Source organism: Haematobia irritans, chromosome 2 (assembly GCF_050003625.1).
Source record: "Haematobia irritans isolate KBUSLIRL chromosome 2, ASM5000362v1, whole genome shotgun sequence".
Taxonomy (NCBI): Eukaryota; Metazoa; Arthropoda; class Insecta; order Diptera; family Muscidae; genus Haematobia; species Haematobia irritans.
The window spans coordinates 212441067-212461876 of NC_134398.1; the positions used below are offsets into that span (position 1 = coordinate 212441067).

General features: G+C 28.6%; 1 protein-coding gene across 1 annotated transcript in view; it reads left to right on the forward strand.

Moving 5' to 3' along the window:
- Positions 1 to 6111, forward strand: part of CadN (neural cadherin) — a 470814-nt gene extending 464703 nt beyond the window's left edge. The window contains 1 exon segment of the mRNA XM_075297354.1: positions 4806 to 6111. Within this exon segment, the coding sequence (XP_075153469.1) occupies positions 4806 to 4921 (116 nt within the window). The 3' untranslated portion in view covers positions 4922 to 6111.
- The last annotated feature ends 14699 nt before the right edge of the window (positions 6112 to 20810 follow it).

Here is a 20810-nt window from a genome sequence, read left to right on the forward strand (position 1 = left end):
GTTTTATCCTAATTTGCTTAAAATTTTGCACAAGAAGAACAATTAGTACTATAGTCAAGTGTGCCAAATTTTATTGAAATCGGTTAAGATTTAGATATAGCTCCCATATATATCTTTCGCCCGATATGGACTAATACTGTCCCAGTTGCCAGAGTTTTACCCCAATTTGGTTGAAATTTTGCACAGGGAGTAGAATTAGCATTGTAGCTATGCGTGCCAAATTTGGTTGAAATCGGTTCTGATTTGGATATAGCTCCAATATTTAGCTTTCGGCCGATTTACACTCATATGACCACAGAGGCCAATTTTGTGCTCCGATTTAGTTGAAATTTTGCACAGGAAGTAGAATTAGCATTGTAGCTATGCGTGCCAAATTTGGTTGAAATCGGTTTAGATTTAGATATAGCTCCCATATATAGCTTTTATCACAATGGACTGAATAGTCTAAGTGAGCCTGAATCTTAATCGGGCTGCCACTTTAACCTAACCTTTAACCTAACATATGTAGCTTTCGGCCGATTTACACTTATATGACCACCGGGGCCAATTTTTTGCTACGATTTATTTGAAATTTTGCGCAGGTAGTAGAATTAGCATTGTAGCTATGCGTGCCAAAATTGGTTGAAATCGGTTCTGATTTAGATATAGCTCCAATATTTAGCTTTCGGCCGATTTACACTCATATGACCACAGAGGCCAATTTTGTGCTCCGATTTAGTTGAAATTTTGCACAGGGAGTAGAATTAGCATTGTAGCTATGCGTGCCAAATTTGGTTGAAATCGGTTCAGATTATTTCCCATATATATGTTTTCCTGATTTCAACAAAAATGGTCAAAATACCAAAATTTTCCTTGTAAAATCGCCACTGCTTAGTCGAAAAATTGTAAAAATTACTCTTATTTTACTAAACTTCTAATACATATATATCGAGCGATAAATCATAAATAAACTTTTGCGAAGTTTCCTTAAAATTGCTTCAGATTTAAATGTTTCCCATATTGTTTTACTAACATTGTGTTCCACCCTAGTGCATTAGCCGACTTAAATTTTGAGTCTATAGATGTTGTAGAAGTCTATCAAATTCTGTCCAGATCGAGTGATGTATTTGGGACAAACCTTTATATATAGCCCCCAACACATTTGACTGATGTGATATGGTATCGAAAATTTAGATCTACAAAGTGGTGCAGGGTATAATATAGTCGGCCCCGCCTGACTTTAGACTTTCCTTACTTGATATACCCTAAACCACATAGTGGTCAGGGTATAATAAGTTTGATCGGCCAAAAAAAGTGCCTACCAGAAATATTGATTTTAGACCCCATAAAATATATACCGATCGACTCAGAATAACCTCCTGAGTCGATCTATCGCTTGGTGTCCGTCCGTCCGTCTGTCCATGTATTTGTTGTTCACAGGATTCCGGTCGCAATTATTAACCGATTTTGATGAAATTTGGTACAGGGAGTTTTTTGGGCACAAAGACGAACTATTGAATTTGGAAGAAATCGGATCAAATTTAGATATAGCTCCCATATATATGTATCGCCCGATTTCGACAAATGGGGTCACGTTGCGCGTTTTTCCAAACGGATCGTCACCAAATTTGGCAAAAGTTAATCTTTTCCATCGCCCTTCAAGTCTGCAAAATTTCGTCCAAATCGGTTCAGATTTAGATATAGCTCTCATATATATGTATCGCCCGATTTTCCCAAATTTGGCCACAAAACCTTTATTTCTCAACCGATCTTACCCAAATTTTGCTAAATTTAGTCTTCTATAGCACTTACTATATGTGCAAAAAATCATCGAAATCGGTTCAGATGTAGATATAGCTCCCATATATGTATCACCCGATTTTGAAAAATTCGCCCCTAATAACCTTATGTTTAACCATACAGGCCTCATTTCTTAACTGATCTTACTCAAATCTTGCACAAGGTAACCTTTTGTGGTATTAATCAAACCAGCAAAATATTATGCAAATTGCTTCAGATTTGGATATAGCTTCCATATATATGCATCGCTCGATTTTCCCAAATTGGGCCATAGTACTCTTATTTATTAATCAATGTTACTCAAATTTCAAATTTTGATGTATTAGCCGATCGTACTTATACGTACTTGTAGCTCTTACATAAGAATATTGCTCGATTTTTACAAATGTGTATTTATTACCCACAATAATTTAACGATTTTCTCTTTTTTAATAATGGGCTCAATATTAGTGGCATACTAACTCCGTAGGCGCAATATCAACACAGCCAGTGTTGCTAGAAGTAGGGGAAATTCCCTATATATAGGGTTTTTGTAATATTTAGCGTTTTGTAGGGAAGTAGGGCCATAATGTAGGACATTTTCACTCAACACAATTTGTAATAATTTTTACATTTTGGTGGCTCTAGAGGAGAAATTAGAAGCCGGTAAGGTTTGATCTTTAACAATGTGTGGTAAACTTTATTCCTGTAGAGAATTTTATCAACATTTTATTTCTATAGAACATTTTGTCAAAATTGTATTTCTATAGAAATTTTTTCTCAAATTTTTTTCTATAGAATTTATTGTCAAAATTTTATTTCTATAGAAAAATTTCTCACAAAAATTTGTTTATAGAAACTTTTTCCAAAATTTTATTTTTATAGAGATTTAACAGAAAAGATTACTAATTTGGGTAGAATTCTGCCAACTGTGGTAACCGTGGTGGTAATACAAATTTATATTCTAAGTTATAAACATTGCATATTCATGTTTTAAGATAATAAATTATTTAGAACCATTTTTGTTTTGTAAAATTTTTTAAATTTAACGAAAAATATAGTAGGGAAAATTGATTGGGAATGGGAAAGTAGGGAACCATTTTTTGTCCTTGTAGGGTAAACCGAACATTTTCCCTGGCAACATTGACTATGAGCTATAGTCAGATTGACACAAAGAACCCATAGACATGTACCCTTTAATTTTCTTAAATATGCAACTGCCACAAATGCTTATGATTACTAATTCTGTAATGGTGGTTTAGGGTATGATATAGTCGGCCCCGCCTGACTTTAGACTTTCCTTACTTGTTTTTTAATGGCATCAATTAATTTTTTAATTGACTTTTGTGATTGATACTATCATTTCTGTGATTGAAGACATTTCAATTAAACATAAGTATATACAGCAGTAATCTTAAGCACCCACCACTATGAATCAAATATTATATTACTATCCTTTGAAATTTCAGGGGGTTTGATGACAGATCAAACAGAGCAGTTAGGTTAGGTTATGTGGCAGCCCTATGTATCAGGCTCACTTAGGCTATTCAGTTCATTGCGATACCACAGTGGTGAACTTATCTCTTATCAGTGAGTGCTGCCTGATTCCATGTTAAACTCAATGACAAGGGACCTCCATTGTATAGCCGAGTCCGAACGGCATTCTTAAATCGTAGCAAAAAATTGGCCTCGGTGGGAGCTATATCTAAATCTGAACCGATTTCAACCAAATTTGGCACGCATAGCTACTATGCTAATTCTACTCCCTGTGCAAAATGTCAACTAAATCGGAGCACAAAATTGGCGTCTGTGGTCATATGAGTGTAAATCGGCCGAAAGCTATATATGGGAGCTATATCTAAATCTAAACCGATTTCAACCAAATTTGACACGCATAGCTACAATGCTAATTCTACTCCCTGTGCAAAATTTCAACCAAATTGGGGTAAAACTCTAGCTTCTGGGACCGTATTAGTCCATATCGGGCGAAAGATATATATGGGAGCTATATCTATATCTGAACCGATTTCAATAAAATTTGGCACACTTGACTCTAGTACTAATTGTTCTTCTTGTGCAAAATTTTAAGCAAATTAGGTCAAAACTCTGGCTTCTGGGGCCATATAAGTCCATATCGGGCGAAATATATATGGGAGCTGTATCTAAATCTGAACCGATTTCTTGCCAAATCAATAGGGATTTATTCTGAGCCAAAACACATACTTTTGCCAAGTCGATTGGATTAAAACTGCGACCTAGACTTTGATTACAAAAATGTGTTCACGGACAGACGGACAGACGGACATCGCTATATCGACTCAAGAGCCCACCTTGAGCATTTTTGCCAAAGACACCATGTGTCTATCTCGTCTCCTTCTGGGTGTTGCAAACCTATGCACTAACTTATAATACCCTGTTCCACAGTGTGTCGCAGGGTATAAATATGATTTTTAGACCGAAAATAAGGGAATTTCTATCTTATACGGGTTTTGGGAAATTTCAAAAAACAAAACTTGTTTCTTGTTTCCTGTAAAATTCACTTTTTAGACTTAGAGCACTTTGGAATGTAGACATCGATATGACGCTACCAATTTTATAAAGTTTTGTGTTTGTAATGTTGCTTAGTAAAATTGCAGTATTAAAAAAACTTTTTTGAATAGAATTTTTGAAGTATGAAACCCTAGAATTTCCCAAATGCAATTATCCTTAAGTTTTTAGCTAGAAGTAGCAAAAACAAAATTTGTATGTCTCTTGCAAATTTTATTCAATGTGTGTATTTTGTTAACATTTTCCAGGCCTACGCCTAAGACTTCATACTAATACAGCCGAATATTGGGTGTAAACATAAGCATATGAGAGAGCATAGCATAAGCATAGAGCATATTTACATAAAATAACATGAAGCAAAGAAATAAAATAAAAAAGTAAATGAATACATATATTTGTTTTTTTAAATTAAAGATTAAAAAAAAATAATTTAAATAAAATATATTAAATTAAAAAATTAATTTTTTTTCTATAATTGTTTTCCTTTCCATGATTTACAGGAACTGATGATGAATGCCAAGAATATGACTACTTGGGTGCATGGGGACCACGTTTCGATAAATTGGCCAACATGTATGGACCTGAGGCCAACAATCACACCGATTTAGAATTGTAAGTGAGATCTAATTTCGAAAACTATTCCAAAGAAAATCCTACACCATACAAAAGGCAAAACAAAACCCCTAAAACCGATTGCATATGAACTCCATCAATGACATCACAATAAGATTCTAAAAGCAACCAAACATAAAATGAAAACAAAACCAAGTAAATCAATTAGACTTAACGGGAAGAGAAAGAAATAAGCGCCGCTAAGCGAACTAGAAATCGCAAAAAAAATACAACTACAAAAATTTGATTTGAAAGTACTCAAAGCAAACTGAGAAATCTTGAGAAACTAGAATACGCGTTGAAAACCTTCTTTATAAGCATGGATGGATGAAAAGATTGCTAAGCAAACTTTAAGAGAATAGCATATAACGGCGAGATAACACAATTTTAAGATGGCTACATGGAAACGAATATTAATGAAAACCGGAACCGGAAACTAGAAATGATAACCTTTTTTTTTGTGGATGCAAAAAAACAAACATGACACAGAAAAAACTATACTACCAAAGATATAAGGTCTATGAAAAGACAAAAAAAAAAAACAGTAAACCACTCCTTGTAAACTGAAACAGAGGATTGATAAATTCCTGTGAATAGAAAACGAAAAGAAACTAGAAAAACAAAACTACATTTCAAAAATAAAAGGGGAGAATAATAAAATCCCAAAAAACAAACGCATCTTAATTAAGGCAGTCAAAGAAAATTCCCCAAAAATACAAAACACAAAATTTCAAACAAAAAAATGAGAAACCATTTGTATTATACTATTTTCACACATACATATATACATACATTTAGGACATAAAATATACATACATACATACATATACATATACAAAGCATACAAACATTCATTTTAGTATTTAATTTTGGAAACTGAAAGAAAACAAACAAAAAACGAACAATTCGATTATGTTTAATACAAATAATTATTAATAAATATAAAATTAAAACAATAATGATAATTATAAAACAGCAAACAAAACCAATACACAGACAACCACACACACACCCATACAAACAAAAACAAAACGTGTAAAACCAAAGTATCTACTTTATAAGTAATAAAAAAAAGAAACTAAGATAAAAAACAACTAGAAAATAAAATGAATATAAACACAAATCGATATATAATAAAATAAAATAACGTACGTAAATTTTAAATAAGTTTTCTTTTTTTGTACATTATTTTCTTATGTTTAGACACATACAACACATATACAATAATAAATTATTTATGGAATATTTTTTTAAGTAAAAGAGAAAACAAAAAAAGCAAAAAAATATTTTTAAGACAAATAATTATCTTTTGTTAGATATTCATTTGGTATTTAATAAAAAAAAACAATCCTGTTTATTTTGTAAATTTTATTTTTTTATATTTTAAGTATTTTACATGTAATTTATAACATGTGTTCCTTCCTCCCCCAAAACTTTAGTTTATAAAATTTATTTAAACCAAACAAAATAATAAATGCAACGATTTTTTTTAAATTGATTTTTTTCCTTTTTCAACATTTATGTGCAAATGAAAGATTTTGAATAATTTGAAGTTTATTTCAAACGGTTGGTATATAGATGTGACATTTCAAATTTACGATATTTTTTTTTTTTGGAAATGGTAGAACTGTATCCATTTCATATAAATTTTTGCAAGAATATTTGATGGTCGATTACCAGTAAAAAATTCTACAAAATTTCTATATAGATTTTATACAAAAATTGATTTTTCTTAATTGCTTTTTTAATATTTTTTTTTTTTTTGGTATTAAAACTTGGTCAACAAATTATTATAATATTATACCGCTGAAATTACGACCCGAAGAATTTTCTGTACACACCTCCATGAATTTTTGCGAAAAAAATTCTACTAACAACACAGAAAAAAATTTCACGAAAAATTTTCCAATTAAAATTTTAATTGAGTTTTAAAAAATATTCAATTAAAAATTTATTTGAATCAACAAATTTTTTAATTGAAACAAAAATCAATCACAAAAATTAATAGTATCAATTAATTTTTTTAATTGGATCAATTAATTTTTTAATTGATACTATCATTTCTGTGATTGAAGACATTTCAATTAAAAAATTAATTGGATCAATTAATTTCATGATTGAATCAGAAAAAAAAATTTTGTGTGAACGGTCAATCACGATAGCATTACTACGTATAATTGTGGACCGATTTTTTTTCAGCCTGTTGGTATATAGAGAAAACTTTTAACATTGGGGTGCATATTTTGGAAGTGCTTTTAAAGTTGTACCTTTGGAAGAACTTCCATTTTTTTTTGCTGGGTTTATTTATTTTATTTTTTTTTTTTTTGGAACAGTAAGTATCAACTTCAACATACATTTTAACCCTTTCGACCCCGAATTTTTATAGGTATCGCTAAAATTTTTTTTTTTTACTTTTAATCATGTTGATGTCATTTAAGAAGCGTCTAGCCAAAATTTCGGGCCGCCATGCCCATTTGTTTTAGCGGTAGAGAATGTTGCCAGTGGACAACTTTGGGCAATTGTGACTACAAACTATTTTGTTTTGTAATGATAGACGTATTATGTTTTATTGGATTTTTGTTAAGTTTTTTGTTATTTTACAGTAAATATATACTTAGATGCGCGCGTGAGTGGAATTTCAATCACGCTCAAACACATTCACGAAGAAATATTTGTACTCATGCATGCCATGTGGATAGGAATTCACGGTCACGAAATGAAAAGTCATACTCGCACACGCTCACACATGAACAATGTTTATGTCTCACGCTTTCGCACGATTCACGACAAAGTCACGAATATTTTCGGAACACGACAATTTTCGTGACTCAATAAAATTCTGGTAATTAACGAAATTTCTCGTGACTCACGCTATTGAAATCGTAAGCGTGATTAAATATGTAAAGGTGGTTAAAATCGGTGAGCTTGAATTTAATCGTGAACGTGAATTTGTTCGTGATTGTGACTTTTTGTGTCTGTTTTATCGTGAGTGCGAATTTTATCGTGAATATGAATTTTATTGTTAACGTGAATTTTATCTTGGGCATGGATTGGATCGTGAAAGTAAATTTTTATCGGGAGCGTGATTTCGGAGAAAGTTTACTCACGCACAATCACGAACACAATTAGATTTTACTCACGCTCACGCGCCACACATTTTTCTTTAATCCCGTTCACGCACATTCACCAGGTTTCGTTTAAATTTCATTCACGAGATTTCGTTTAAATTTCATTCACGGCTTCGCGTGAATCACGCGTGACTCACGAAAATGTTTTTTTTTTTTTGTTTTTTAACTCATGTCAATTTAACTGGCGGTGTAAAAAACCAAAGTATTATAAAGCATCAGTATTCGTGCTAATCCACTAGTATGTTGCCAAGAAGTGGCTTCCTCCCTTTTTACGATTCCTTCCAAATTCCCCACTGCACTGCAGATATGTTTTCCACATCATCGCCGCATTTCTCGTCACTGGGACATCCCAATTGAAGTTCAAAATTTGTTCAAAATCATTGTTTTTCAAACCTTTTTTCTCCAGGTCTTATGTTCAAAAATATGTAATTTTACTACCACAATTGCCCAAAGTTGCCCACAGGCAACTTTTCAATTTTTAAAAAATTTCCCATCTGTTGTTTTTTGCAATTCTAAGATTTGACTTCCAGAAATATTTTATTTGACATGTACTACAATAGATTTTATAAAAACTTTCAACATTTTAGTTGTAATTTTTGAAAAAAGTCACATGTATAAAAATCTCTTTTTAAATTCGCAAATATTTTTTTCTTGAGGTATGTGCGTATTAATGAAAAATTTTTTGCTAATTGACAACCAAATTAGCTGATTTTTCATTCAACTTGAAGAAAACACTTGTAGCTTTCGATACCGTTACAGTTTTATGAACAAAAACAAAAACAACGCTGATAGTGAGTCTCAAAACACAAAAAGTTGCCCACAGGCAACTTTAGGGTCTAAAGGGTTAAAGAATTTTTGATGTTCGATTATTAGTAACAAAAAAATTATATAGTTAAAGAATTATCGATGAAAATCGATTTGCCCATTTAGGATAAAAACGATTTTTCACTTTAAAATATAAATAAAGTCTACACTATTAAAAATTCGACCGAGAGAATCTTCTGTACATACCTCAATGGATTGTGTAAAAAATTCAACTAAAAACGGCCATTCACAATAACAATACTACATCTAATCATATGGACCGATTGAAACAAAGTATTTTTATACCCTCCACCATAGGATGGGGGGGGTATATTAACTTTGTCATGCCGTTTGTAACACATCGAAATATTGCTCTAAGGCCCCATAAAGTATATATATTCTGGGTCGTGGTGAAATTCTGAGTCGATCTAAGCATGTCCGTCCGTCCGTCTGTTGAAATCACGCTAACTTCCGAACGAAACAAGCTATTGGCTTGAAACTTGGCACAAGTAGTTGTTATTGATGTAGGTCGGATGGACCATATTGGACCACTTTAACGTATAGCCCCCACCGTGGTGCAATGGTTAGCATGCCCGCATTGCATACACAAGGTCGTGGGTTCGATTCCTGCTACGACCGAACACCAAAAAGTTTTTCAGCGGTGGATTATCCCACCTCAGTAATACTGGTGACATTTCTGAGGGTTTCAAAGCTTCTCTAAGTGGTTTCACTGGAATGTGGAACGCCGTTAGGACTCGGCTATTAAAAAAAGGTCCCTTGTCATTGAGCTTAACATGGAGTCGGGCAGCACTCAATGATAAGAGAGAAGTTCACCACTGTGGTATCACAATGGACTGAATAGTCTAAGTGACCCTGATACATCGGGCTGCCACATAACCTAACCTACGTATAGCCTCCATATAAACCGACGCTCAGATTTGGCTTGCGGAGCCTCTTGGAGGAGCAAAATTCATCCGATCCGGCTGAAATTTGGTACATGGTGTTAATATATGGTCTCTAACAACTATGCAAAAATTGGTTCACATTGGTCCATAATTATATGTAGTCCCCATATAAACCGATCCCCCGAATTGGCTTGCGGAGCCTCTAAGAGAAGCAAATTTCAACCGATTCGGCTGAAATTTGGTAAATGGTGTTAGTAAGTCTCTAACAACCATGCAAAAATTGAAAATTGGTCCACATCGGTCCATAATTATATATAGCCCCCATTTAAACCGATCCCCAAATATGACCTCCGGAGCTCTTGGGGGAGCAAAATTCACCCGATCCGGTTGAAATTTCGTACATTGCACTTGTATATGGCCGCTAGCAACCATGCCAAAATTGGTCCATATCGTTCTATAGTTATATAAACCCCATTCCCAAAAATAATCAACCAAAATTTTATTTCTATAGAAAATTTTGTCAAAATTTTATTACTATAAACAATTTTGTCAAGATTTTAGTGCTATAAAAATTTTTGTCAAAATTTTATTTAGATAGAAAATTTTGTCAAAATTTTATTTAGATAGAAAATTTTGTCAAAATTTTATATAGATAGAAAATTTTGTCAAAATTTTATTTAGATAGAAAATTTTGTCAAAAATTTATTTCTATAGAAAATTTTATAAAAAATGTTGTTTCTATATAAAATTTTGTCAAACTGAATTGTAAACTGCCGAAGACCTGCTCGTGAACGATTAACAATTTATGGCCGAATGACCAAGTTGAAGTCAATTATTCGGTCGAGTTTTAATTACTCCAAGTTCTGGTAATCGCAAGATTTTGATATTTATACAAACTACAAAACCTTTAAATCTAAAACTTGGTACTTATAATGCTTTCAATAGGAAGTTTAAGAGATCGCTAGTTAAAAAATAAAAATAAATATCTTGCGATTGCAATTATCTAAAATATGGTACTTATAATCCTTTCAATAGAAAGTTGAAGAGATCGCTAGTTAAAAAATAAAAATAAAAAGCTTACAATTACAATTATCCGAAAATGGACATATACTTTTTCTGACGTCTATGTATCTATGCATTAGAAACAGAATGAGAAAATTATTCTTTGGTTGTGGTTATAAAAATCGATTTTCATAAAAACAAAATTAGTATGAAGATCCAAATTTTTAAAATCCAATGGTAAGTAAATCAATGAAAAAAATTTTATACTAACACAATATGATGGCGATAAATTGAAAGTTTCGACACCATTTTGGAATAAAAGTTTTCTATGTAATATATGTTCTTTACTATATTTCGTTTCTAAAATTTATCAAGAGTGCAAAAAAAAAATCCCAATCAAGTAAAATTCACTTTCATTTATACAAACTATTACTCATGGGAATTGAGGATAGACGAAATTCGAAAATTATGTAAGCCGACGAAAAAGACCCAAAGCTATACATCTCAAAATATATGTTTTTTTTTTTTATTTTTTTAAACACCCTTCAACCATATAGAAAAACAGTGTTATTTAGGGAATATTTACAATATCCAATAAAAACAAGAAAACAGCCAAATTCAACTTACAAGTAACAAAGTACAGATATAAAAAGGCGACTATTGTTTAAATAAAAAATATCAACAGTGTTAAAACAAAGCACTTAGCATTTACATGGAAACACTAGATTTCTTTTGTGTGTGTTTTTTTATAATTTAAATCGAATATCATATAATTTTTTTATCTTTAGTTAATTTATTTATGTAAGGATTTATATTTTTATGTTAATTACGTTTTTATATTTTAATTAATCCATCAATCAATCAAGCATTAATTCAAGCCACAATAATCAAAGTTATTTCACACACAAAAATAATACAAACAAACCAAACTCATTAAAGCAGTAAATCCACTTCACATTCCACTCCATTTACAATATTGAACTCCGATATTTTAAATATTTTATTATTATTATTACCATTTAACTGAACCACACTTTTTTATAAAGGCAATTAATATTATGACCATTACAATTATTATTATGATTATTATGAAAATGATATTATTAAATTAAATATATATAAAGGAAATATTTATATATACACAAAAAAATATATATATAAATATAAGTAAAATAATTCAATTTTGCAAGAAAACGAAAAACCAAAAACCAAAAAAAAAAAAAAACAACATAAACATGTAATGAATACCCAAAGACTGTTTTCGTTCCATCATTATATTATAAAGAAAATAAACTAAAAATAAAAAACAACAAGAACAACCAACTTATATTTATAGTATGTTACATTATAAAATATATTTTGATTTATTGAAATATTCCAAACAAAAACGCTAGGGTGGCCCTTAAATAAAGATCATTTATAATGCATTGATTTAGAGTTAAAGCTCCATTGTGAAGAAGCATGTCGACCTGTTGGGAGGTTAAAATGTCTTGAATGTTTTTTCAATGATGGTGTTGTTGCCAATATTTTTTATATCTTGCTACTAAATCGGGACACTTGCTCTTATTGAAGCCTATTAAAAATTCACAAAAAAAAATTTGGGGAATTTTTAATGAAAATGAAAAAAATATTTATGTTATTTTTTTTAACATAAAGAACAATTCAAAAAGCTTCTTAAAATGCTTTTGTTTTGAGAATTTGAAGGAAGTGAAAATTTCTTGTAGTATTAAAAGGATTTCGAAAAATTAAAAAAAAAAAAAACGAAATCAAATAAATTTCTGGAAATTCACCACGAAATCCCAAATCATCAACTCAAGAATGTCGTCCCCATTCAGGGAAAAAATCCCAATTTAAAGAAAAATCGCTTATAATTGCCCTTTTCTAATTTTTCTTCACCATGACTTCTTCTTTGCATTTTTGAAAAATCATCGTTGGTTCTCCGATTTAGAAATAATCTAGGACGGTTAAAATGTTTGTGTTTTTTTATATGATTAAAGGCGCTGTGTTGTCAATTTTTTTTTAGCTCTTGTCCTTAAATTGGGACGCTTTCCCAAAAAATCCCCAAATTGAAGCAGAAATTTCCCAACAAAAATCTGCAAATATTTTGGAGAATTTTTCATGACAAAATTCCCAATTTAAAGAAAAATTCTTAATACTTGAGGGCTTCCCCTTTTCTGATTTTTCTTAATCAAGAGGTAAAAAAAGAGATATGAGTTAAAAAAGACCTGGAATAGGGGAGGGGGAGGGGGGTGTTACTTTGCTTCTAATAATTTCAATTCCCTGGTTTGTCTCAAAAAACGAATCCAATCACTTGTCGTTTTAAACATCCGCTTATTTCTTTTCTACTTGTTATGAAATTTTCTCTGAAATGGATATTTATCGTTTTCATGAATAATATCAGAAAATTTTCTCGTTATTATCAAAATGACATTTATCGAATAATCGATTAATTCACTGATTGATATTGCCATAGCAATTGTTACCATTGCACTTAAGAGTATACTTTTAGGCGCGAATAAATAAAATTTGTTAACTGTCAACGAAATGGTTGTGGTCCTTACTTGTTTATCTGCTTTAAGAACACAGCTTAGTTAAGACGCAATCATTTATTATTTATTATTTAGATTTTTCCAAAATGGTTAATTTTGTATTTGAATTAGAAGGCTTTTCGTTGTATGAATTCAAATTGCTTTCATAGATATTGTCACTATAGCTACGAGAGCAATTTGAATTCATATAAATGAAAAGCCTTTCAATTGAAATAGAAAATTAATTATTTTGGAAAATGTTTAAATTTTCACTCAAATGATAGTGTCATTCCAAAATTATTGTTAATTCATAATATTGTGAGGGATACAGGACCCAAAAGCTATAACAGTGCCCTTCATATTTTGCAAACAATTTCGAGAATTTTGCACTTTTTTACCAATCGAAATCCCCATAAGCTGTGCTTTTGGAAAATGGTTTAATAAATTTTTTAAATATCTTTATTTAAGGACCATGCATAATCGTAAAACCTAACAAATTCATTAATCACTTTCGGAAAAAATCAATAATTTTTTAATTGCTATATATCCTATTGGGGGTTATAAATATTGTTGATTAAAAGCTTAACAATACACTATTGAGTTTTAACAAATTGTTCATTTATAATAAAGTTTTTAATAAAATATAAAAAAAAACAATGTTGAAAACTTCGAACTTGAAAGTAAGTTGACTCCAAAGAATTTTATTAAAAATATATAATGGCAGATGAGTGGATGTTTTACATTATTACCATGTCAGCCTTGTAAACAGTCCAAATTTTAGACTTGGATTAAAATTTACAAAACATATTACATTATAAAAGGAATTAAATAAAAAGTTGCATAACGTGGAAAAATTTGGCACAAAAATGTAAAAAGTTCGATATTCAGTGGCACAACCAAAAATGGATATAAAAGTAAAAAAGTGGCAAATTTACCGATAAAATGGTACAACGGTCCTGTGGTGCCAATATTTTTCTGGCTCTTGTCCCCAAATTATGATGTTTTCGTCCCCAAAAATCTTCCCCAATTTAAATTGAAATTCCTCACAAAAATATCCAATACATTTTTGACAATTTTTTTTTAATAAATAAAGAAAAATGCTTTACTGTAGAAAATCAGTAATAATTTAAAAACTAAAAATTTGTCAAATCCTGCAATCTGCAATAATATGAAGATTTCGAATCACAACACCAAGAGACTCGCGATCGACTTCAAATGCAGGATATATGAAAATGGGAGTTCCGCAACCTTGTATTTGTGAAAGAAAATTTACTTCTAAATATTCATGTAGTAAAATTGGGTGGTAGGCACGTTGCCAAAGTTGGTATCATTCTACCAGAAATGGTAGATTTTTTATAGAAATAAACTTCTGAGAAAATTTTCTATAGAAATAAAATTTTGGCAACATTTTCTATAGACATACAATTTTGACGAAATCTCCTATGGAAATAAAATTTTGGCAAAATTTTCTATACAGAAATAAAATCTTGACAAAGTTTTCTATAGAGATAAAATTTTGAAGAAATTTTCTATAGAAATAGAATTTTGACGAAGTATCCTATGGAAATAAAATTTTGCAAAATTGTCTATATAGAAATTAAATGTAGACAAAGCTTTCTATAGCAATACAATTTTGACAAAATATGCTATGGAAAAAAAAATGTTGGAAAAATTGTCTATATAGAAATACAATTTTGATAAAGTTTTCTATAGAAATACAATTTTGACAAAATTTTCAATAGAAATAAAATTTTGACAAAATGTTCTATAGATATAAAATTTTGACAAAATTGTCTCTAGAAATAAAATGTAGACACAATTTTCTATAGACATAAAATTTTGACAACATTTTCTATAGATATAAAATTTTGACAAAATTTTCTATAGTCATAAAATTTTGACAAAATTACCTATAAATAAAATTTTGGCAAATTTGTGTATAGAAATAGAATTTTTACGAAATATCCTATGGAAATAAAATGTTGACAAAATTTCCTATGCAAATAAAATTTTGACAAAATTTTCTATTGAAATAAAATTTTGACAAAATTTTCTATAGAAATAAAATTTTGACAAAATTGTCTATAGAAATAAAATTTTGACAAAATTTTCCATAGAAATAAAATCTAGACAAAATTTTCTATATACATAAAATTCTGACAAAATTTTCTATAGAAATAAAATTTTGACAAAATTGCCTATGAAAATAAAATTTTGACAAAATTTCCTATGGAAATAAAATGTTGACAAAGTTTTCTATAGAAATAAAATTTTGACAAAATTTCCTATATAGAAATAAAATTTGGACAAAGCTTTCTATAGAAATAAAATTTTGACAAAATTTTCTATGGAAATAAAATTTTGACAAAATTTTCTACAGAAATAAAATGTAGACAAATTTTTCTATAGACATAAAATTTTGACAAAATTTTCTATAGACATAAAATTTTGACAAAATTTTCTATAGAAATAAAATTTTGACAAAATTTTCTATAGAAATAAAATTTTGACAAAATTTTCTATAGAAATAAAATTTTGACAAATTTGTCTATAGAAATAAAATTTTGACAAAATTTCAGTAGAAATAAAATGTAGATAAAATTTTCTATATACATAAAATTATGACAAAATTTTCTATAGAAATAAAATTTTGACAAAATTGCCTATGGAAATAAAATTTTGACAAAATTTGTTTATAGAAATAGAATTTTGCCGAAGTATCCTATGGAAATAAAATTTTGACAAAATTTCCTATGGAAATAAAATTTTGGCAAAATTGTCTATAAATAAATAAAATTTTGACAAAGTTTTCTACAGAAATAAAATTTTTAAAAAATTTTCTATAGAAATAAAATTTTGACAAAATTGCCTATGGAAATAAAATTTTGACAAAATTTGTTTATAGAAATAGAATTTTGACGAAGTATCCTATGGAAATAAAATTTGGCAAAATTTCTATGGAAATAAAATTTTGGAAAAATTGTCTATATAGAAATAAAGTTTTGACAAAGTTTTCTATAGAAATAAAATTTTGACAAAATTTGCTATAAAAATAAAATTTTGACAAAATTTTCTATAGAAAAAACATTTTTGACAAAATTTTCTACAGAAATAAAATGTAGACAAAATTTTCTATAGACATACAATTTTGACAAAATTTTCTATAGAAATAAAATTTTGTCAAAATTGCCTATGTAAATAAAATTTTGAAAAATTTGTTTATAGAAATAGAATTTTGACGAAGTATCCTATGGAAATAAAATTTTGACAAAATTTCCTTTGGAAATAAAATTTTGGCAAAATTGTCTATAAATAATTTATTTATAGAATTTTGACGAAGTATCCTATGGAAATAAAATTTTGACAAAATTTCCTATGGAAATAAAATTTTGGCAAAATTGTCTATAAATAAATAAAATTTTGACAAAGCTTTCTAAAGAAATAAAATTTTGACAAAATTTTCTATAGAAATCAAAATGTAGACAAAATTTTCTATAGACATAATATTTTGACAAAATTTTCTATTGAAATAAAATTTTGACAAAATTGCTATGGAAATAAAGTTTTGCAAAATTTTCTGTATAGAAATAAAATGTTGACAAAGCTTTCTATAGCAATAAAATTTTGACAAAATTTTCTATGGAAATAAAATTTTGGCAAAATTGTCTATATAGAAATAAAATTTTGACATAATTTTCTATAGACATAAATTTTGACAAAATTTTCTATAGACATAAATTTTGATAAAATTTTCTACAGAAATAAAATTTGGCAAAATTGTCTATATAGAAATACAATTTTGACAAAGTTCTCAAAAAAAAAAAAAAATGTTGACGAATGTTGTTTTAGAAATAAAATTTTGACAAAATTTTCTATAGAAATAAAATTTTGACAAAATTTTCTATAGAAATAAAATTTTGACAAAATTTTCTATAGAAATAAAATTTTGACAAAATTTTCTATAGAAATAAAATTTTGACAAAATTTTCTATAGAAATAAAATTTTGACAAAATTTTCTATAGAAATAAAATTTTGACAAAATTTTCTATAGAAATAAAATTTTGACAAAATTTTCTATAGAAATAAAATTTTGACAAAATTTTCTATAGAAATAAAATTTTGACAAAATTTTCTATAGAAATAAAATTTTGACAAAATTTCCTATGGAAAAAAAAATTTACAAAATTTCGTATAGGAATAAAATTTTGGGAAGAAAAGGGTAAGCCGATTTCTCTTTGAGCTTCCGTTTTTATTTGTATCACTTGATAAAGTGGGTCATTTTTGGTGTCATTTTCTTAAAACACTTTTTGTACTGTGAATGATCATTTGAAAACTGACTAGCATTTCTATCATTCGTTGAACTCAATTTGAATTGTCTTAGAATTCAAGGCTTTAAAACTAATTTTACTTTATTGATCGGGAGCCACCGTGGTGCAATGGTTAGCATGCCCGCCTTGCATACACAAGGTCGTGGGTTCGATTCCTGCTACGACCGAACACCAAAAAGTTTTTCAGTGGTGGATTATCCCACCTCAGTAATGCTGGTGACATTTCTGAGGGTTTCAAAGCTTCTCTAAGTGGTTTCACTGGAATGTGCAGCGCCGTTCCGACTCGGCTATAAAAAGGAGGTCCCTTGTCATTGAGCTTAACATGGAATCGGGCAGCACTCAGTGATAAGAGAGAAGTTCACCACTGTGGTATCACAATGGACTGAATAGTCTAAGTGAGCCTGATACATCGGGCTGCCACATAACCTAACCTAACCTAACCTACTTTATTGAAAGAAATATTTGACATGTTGAATTCCAATTCATTATTTCTATTAGTCCTTTTGAATTAAAATAAATTGTCAAATAAATATGATTGAAAAACAGTTACTCCTATTTTACTTGCATTGATTTAAATTTCCCTTAAATTTTATTAGAATTCTAAGTGAATTCAATCAATTTATTTATAATTGCCCTTATTAATTATTCAATGTGATTGATAGATAAGATTTTTTTATTCTCACCTAATATATTAAATTTCAATCCTCCACTAGTACTACTACTTATCGAAGGCTTTTTCGCCTCTGTAATAAAATCACAGGCAAATGAAATGAGCTAATTAAATATCAGACAAAAGTAAAAATTTGTTATTCATTAATGAATATGAAAAATGAGCAAAAAAAAAAAAAAGAATCTATTGCATATAATTACAGTTCATTAGAGCGACATGGTATGCTGGCAATTTAAGCATATCGAAATTATTTCTGAAAACTTTCCACAATTCAATTAATTGAACAATATTAATAACAGTTCACAGGAATTTAATCAATGATATTGACTTTATTATTAAATGAACAATTTATCGGATTTATTTTTCTGTAGGTTTTAATTTTGTATCATTGTATTGTTAAATAATGCTTTTATAAAATGTTACACATAAATAAAAAAGACAAAACCGAACCTAAGCCATTGTTAGAGTTAAATTTTAAAGATCTATACAGAGCAGAAAAAAATAAACACATTTTTTATAATTATCAATTAAAAAAATTTTGGTTATTATATGACTCTATTTTCTAAAGTTAAACAAAATAAATAAAACTATTGTTTTTTATTTTTGAATTCCAAATAAAATGTTTATGACTCTAACTATATTCGAGGTAAGCAAATAAAATTAAATATTTTTTCTAATTTTCTATTTTTGTTTTCGCAATTCACCTTTATTAAAGATACTAATCCTTTAACTAACTGCAAATTCAACAGAAATTAGCAATAAATAATTGAAATATATCGCAAATACTAAATAAATTCACAACACAAAAAAAAAAAAGAAAATCTCTAAGATGGATAAGCGTAATAGAAAAATAAAATGAAAATTCTTTAAAGAGAAAGAAAAAATCATAACCATACCTTTTTAGAAAGAACTTAGTGCAATTCATTGAGAAAAATATATAAAATATTATTCTTAAAAAAACAACAACAACAAACATAATTAATCTTACAATAGAAAACCCATAAAGAAATAACTAAAAAAAAATCCCATTTGTAAATAAATTTTTAGCACGTAAAGTAGTAAAAAAAAGAAATAATAATAATTATAATTAAATTAAACACAAAAGTGTCATTAAGTCATTACATATAAAACCATAAAAAATTCAAGGTAAAACTACATACGAAATCCCCTAAAAAACTAGAATTAAAAAAATACAAAAAATCTAAAATCCATAATTTCTAGAAATCCATATACATATTAATAAAAAAAACAAACTGAAGCATCAGAATAAAAACAAAAACAAACAAAGTAATTGCATACAAAAAAAAAAAAAACGGAAACTATATTTAAAGGATTTTTTATGACACATTTAACAGGATAACAAAACGAATGAATACATACACAAAACCTTAAGAAAAGGCATTAGAAAGGCAAGTGGTTATAATCTAGACCCAAAAAAAAATATTATTATAACTGAAAAGAAAGAAAAAGAATTTTCAACACACACTAAAAACAACAACAACCATTATAATTATGAACTAAATTTACGAAAAAGAAACAGTATTTGTATGTTTTATTTAAAAACAAAATTTAAAGTAAACCCCAGAACAAACAAAAAACCACACATTTATTTAGCAATGTAAGTGTAAATTCGATAAAAATAATATTAAAAAGAAAAACAAATGATGAAACAAAAAGAAAAAAAAGATGTCCTAGAATGTCCTTTACAGAATGAAGATGGAAAAAAACTGAAAAGAAAGCATAAAAGCCTAAAAACTTCAAATAAATCAATAAAAAAGTGAAAAAAACACATATGAAATGTTAAACAAAACTAAAAGCTATTGTTTTTTTTATTTTTTGGAATATCTACAAGATAAAAGCGTAAGTATTTATTTTGGGATTTTTAAATAATTTAAATTAATTATTTCAATAAATTTAAATAACCGAATACCACTTAAACAGATAATGGATATGGCTGTTGGCCAAAAAATTGGCACTAAACGCGACAGTGTTACCAAACAAGTTTGATAATATAACGGTGGTTACATCAAACCCTAGTAACATATCGGGTGGATGATATATAATGCAACGAAAAAAGATGTACATGGTATTTATTGTGTCAACCTTATTTTGACTTTATCCGATTGTCTTGAAATTGAAGATCAATAGGAAGATTGATGGTTAAGGCAAGATACCATTGTAAAGCGCTATATAATACATTTTAAAATCAGTTAAGATGTGTTCCCAATAGCTACCTACAGTTCTTCAGTTTATCTACGATATCCTGGTCCATTCCCGGCGAAGCACCGTCTTGAGATGATCTAAACATTGGTATTTTTAGTACCAACCTTACTCTCAAATGCCAGAGGTTGACAAAATTATCTGCTGAAAAAAATTTTGACAAAATTTTCTATAGAACTAAAATTTTGAAAAAAAAATCTCTATAGAAATAAAATTTTGACAATATTTTCTATAGAAATAAAATTTTGATAAAACTTTCTATAGAAATAAAATTTTGACAACATTTTCTATAGAAATAAAACTTTGA